The sequence below is a fragment of the Scyliorhinus canicula genome, chromosome 2 (genome assembly GCF_902713615.1).
Source record: "Scyliorhinus canicula chromosome 2, sScyCan1.1, whole genome shotgun sequence".
Lineage (NCBI taxonomy): Eukaryota > Metazoa > Chordata > Chondrichthyes > Carcharhiniformes > Scyliorhinidae > Scyliorhinus > Scyliorhinus canicula.
This window is the reverse complement of record NC_052147.1, coordinates 266,949,151-266,953,455: the sequence shown is the minus strand read 5'-3', so window position 1 is coordinate 266,953,455 and position 4,305 is coordinate 266,949,151. Positions and strand designations below refer to the sequence as shown.

General features: G+C 38.6%; 1 protein-coding gene across 1 annotated transcript; it reads right to left on the bottom strand.

Moving 5' to 3' along the window:
• Window positions 1-676: 676 nt before the first annotated feature.
• Window positions 677-3,116, bottom strand: LOC119962134 (fibrinogen-like protein 1-like protein). The gene is made up of 3 exons (XM_038790053.1): window positions 3,070-3,116; window positions 2,805-2,989; window positions 677-1,448 (listed from the first exon to the last, which is right to left on the bottom strand). Exons 2-3 carry the CDS (start codon window positions 2,977-2,979, stop codon window positions 808-810), a joined length of 816 nt encoding a protein of 271 aa, XP_038645981.1. The 5' UTR covers window positions 2,980-2,989; window positions 3,070-3,116; the 3' UTR covers window positions 677-807.
• Between the last annotated feature and the right edge of the window lie 1,189 nt (window positions 3,117-4,305).

Here is a 4,305-nt window from a genome sequence, read left to right as displayed (position 1 = left end):
TCTTATGGTCTTATGAAAGTTATGTACAGAGTGGGTGCCGAGAGAATGATTCATTCTGTGGGAAAGAGCATAAGTAGAGATCATCAATGTAGGATAACCAAACAATCCAATTGGGAATCCCAACAATGAGTGGTAAGACAGAGGCGCTCGATGCTGAAGGAAGTGGTTGAACCAAATAGTATAAACACATTTAAGTGGAAACTGGGTGACAAGCATTAAAAACAGGAAAATGTTGGAGGTTAACGTTTCAGGCCATACATAATCTTTTATCAGAATGTTCCGATGAAGGGTCCTTGACCTGAAACATCAAGTCTGTTTCTCTCTCCACAGATGCAGCCAGACCTGTTGATTTTCAGTTTTTATTTCAGAGTTCCAGATTTTTACATTGAGAGTTTTTTGGGGCAGAAGGGAACAGATGGTGAGGATGGTAGATTTCGATGAGAAAAGAAGAGATGTGGCTCGAGTGGAGGATAAATGCCAGCATCGACTGATTGGGCTGAATGGCCAGTTTCTGGTTCCCATGTAAGGAGAATAATGTACCCATATTCTAACAATTCTAAAAACAAAAATCCATGTTGTTCAAAGCAGTTCGTGTTTAAGAAAATTGTTTCAAACATGCAGCCAAGAAATATTTCCATCAATTATTTCAGTCATTCAAAAAAGAAGCAAAGAATGGTTAGTATTTTGATAAATTTATTACTACGCCACTAAACTTTGTCAAGCAATACAGGTTTGTTACAGTTGCCAAAAAATGAAGAGCACGTGTATTTTACTATTCAGCAACATGCTACCTGTTTGACAGCTAGATTACTTGCAATTTTCAAAGGAAGGTCTGATTAAAATGGTGGCAGATAGGCAGTCATCACAAATACCTTGCCAGTGAATTTGATGATCGTTGAAATATACATTTGAACATTGATTGAACCACCATCCCCCCCCAATTACATCTGCACAGTTCCTAGCATCTCTGTCATTATCCTCATCTCTGGCAGAAAACATCATATTATCACTACTGCCAGTTTTATCAAAATTAGTCAAATAATCATAAGACTCAGAATTACCAATGGGAGAGCCCAGCCTCAATTTGTACTTGTTGGTTACATTTTCCACATTAAAGCTGGCATAATCAACCTCTACTTTCCCCAAACTGCTCTCAACGACAAATTTCACTTCATAATGGCCTTTCTTTGTGATACGATGAGCGTATTCATTCCCCAGCCAGTGGTCATGTTCCATATTGCCAAAAGTATACTTGTATGCATTCCAATGTCTTGCGAAGGGAGTGGCACTGTTCTTAGAGACACGTTGCAGCACCACCCATCCACCCCCTTTCGTATCCATGTCACAGTAGACCACAAATGGAACACTTCCGCTGGGTTGGATGATGTAGATACCACTGGATGCAGCTTCAAACCGGTTAATTGCCTTGCAGTCTTTGTGCAGTCGCACTGAAAGAACAGTGATGACAATAGAAAGTAATGTCTCTTTACAAATTGTTATATTATGATCACCTTATCACATTACAAAACCATCCAGAATTGCTCTTGCATGGTGCACTTCCACGTCAATCTTGAGGCACCAAATGTTTGGCATTAAAATGCAACACGTTGACAAGACTGGGTAGTGGTTATATTTTACACTTCTGAAAGACTGTTTCATTAATGGCAGTGTATTTTCTGATCGCTTTTCCCAATGACCAGAAAGAGGTGCATAGATAATGGCAATGTATTAAATAAACAAGCCAACTTTTCAAGGAGAGACTGTTGTGAATGAGCTGAGGAAATATTCTCTCACATCTTATCCCTGAGTTCAGGTGCAACACTGAAATATGGGTCAGGGTTCAATTGTGTGGGAATATAACACACAGGAGGAAAACAAAAATCAACTCCATTCCTGAAATGTCCACATAACAAGTGCACTGTCTCTTGTATGATTCTTTATTAGTGTCAAAACTATTCTGCTAAATTGGTCATTATGTATCATTAACAACTCCAGTAACATGCCCTATATATCACTTCATCCAGCTCTTCAGTAAAATAAACCATGGTAATAGAAAGGGTCCAGAGGAGATTCACAAGAATGACCCCTGGAATGAAGAGCTTGTTGTATGAGGAGCAGTTGAGGACTCTGGGTCTGTACTCGTTGGAGTTTAGAAGGATGAGGGGGATCTTATTGAAACTTACAGGATACTGCAAGGCCTGGATAGAGTGGACATGGAGAGGATGTTTCCACTTTTAGGAAAAACTAGAAGCAGAGGACACCATCTCAGACCAAAGGGACAATCTTTTAAAGCAGAGATGAGGAGGAATTTCTTCATCCAGAGGGTGGTGAATCTGTGGAACCCTTTGCCGCAGAAGGCTGTGGAGGTCAAATCACTTAGTGTCTTTAAGACAGAAATAGATAGGTTCTTGATTAATAAGGGGATCAGGGGTTATGGAGTGAAGGCAGGAGAATGGGGATGAGAAAAATATCAGCCATGATTGAATGGCGGAGCAGCCTCGATGGGCTGAATGGCCTAATTGTGCTCCTATATCTTATGGTCTTATGGTCTAATTCTAATTGTCAGCATTTTTAGCTGGAATTAGATTCCACTCCATGCAGTGCCCAGGTTCTGTGAGACAGCATTGCATTACTTGCTTTGAAATCGGGATCTGACTCATTGCTTTGCATTCCTGAGTTTCCACAACAATGGCTGGAAATGACACAAGAGATCTGAGTTCAACCGCAGCTATCTGATAAGGCAGATGATCCGTTAAGATGTAAAAGCACCTGCATTATAATCAAAGTCTTTTGTAATCACTAACCTTTTCCATTTTGGTCTGGAGTTAAATTCAAAATCCTATTCTGTTGTCCTTTGGTCAGCACTCCTCTGTTGTCAATTCTGTCGATGAGGCTGAAAATGTCTGTAGTGAGCGCAGATAACTCCTCAACCATAAAGACTGCAAGGACCAGAAAACTCAATGTCCTGTGGGAAAACATGCTTCAAACTCTGAAAAAGACAAAAATACTTTTGGTTAAGAAGCTCAATGGTTAGTTCTGACGCCAACGTTAAAAGAAGCCACAACTTACTGAAGGCAACCCTTTTGTTAGGTACTTAATGGAAAAGATATGAAATACTGGGCACAAGGTTTGCTACATTTTATACTTGACTCGTGTTAGATCTAAAATCATTAACGCATTGCATATTGACACAAGTTATATTGAACATCTGCAAATTTTACTGTCAAGAACACACCTTAACAGCTTGAAAATAGTGACTGATAATTTGTGCCTATCTAGTGTCATATAAAATACAACAAGTTCCTTGATCTCATAAATTTCCAGGTTGTCGGGATTAAGCACTTTTAAAACTAAGATCGCAAAACAAACAGTCATGTCAAAACAGGAGGCGTTACGTGGTTGGGTATAGACCACAGAACACCAAATAATGGGAAGGAGATGATTGAAGCAATTTACAGGCAGGTTTCAGAAAGATCAGAAGACACAAAATAGTAGCAAGGTGGGGGGGATGCATCCTAAAATAGACTGGGATAAGCATGATCTAAGGGGCAAGGAGAGGGAGGATGTTGGGCATATAGAATGCGGATGATACCAAACTTGGAAGTTTTATAAACTGTGAAGAGGACAATGTAGAACTTCAAAAGGACATAGGCAGGTGAAGTTCAATGCAGAGAAATGTACAGCGATGCATTTTAGTGGGAAGAATATGGAGAGACAATAAGAGGTAAAATTCTTAAAGGGATGCAGGAGCAGAGGACCTGGATAGATCATTGAGGCAGGGGAGGATTTACTATGAAACTAATGAAGCTTAAGCTTCAGGGGCCCTAATCCCGGAGGGGCCCCAGAAGCGACTTTAGTCCACATTGCTTAAAAATGTTGGTTCTACTATATGAGAAGGGGTTTAAAAAAAATAATAATATTAATATTATAGTGTAATTCAATACAAAATAATAGTTAAAATAAAAATTAAAAGGTTATTAAAGTATCATGTAGGCTAGCCGTAAACGAAAAAAACTTTCAAATTAAGGATGTTTTATTCTAAATATATTTAATATAAAATAATTATAAATAATTTAAAACACTATTAACATTTATGCCAGAAACAATAGATGACGTGTCCTAACAAAAAAGGGGAGCCGTTGAAAAGGCAATCACAATGCTAACGTGAATTGTCAACGTGATAACATTCGTGATAGCGATCTAGACAAGAATTTTTTCAATGAAGTGTTCATAAGGATACAATATTTTAATTGCCCCTACTCAAAAATAAATGTTATATTTAGAAAAGTAAGGTAAGTAATAAAG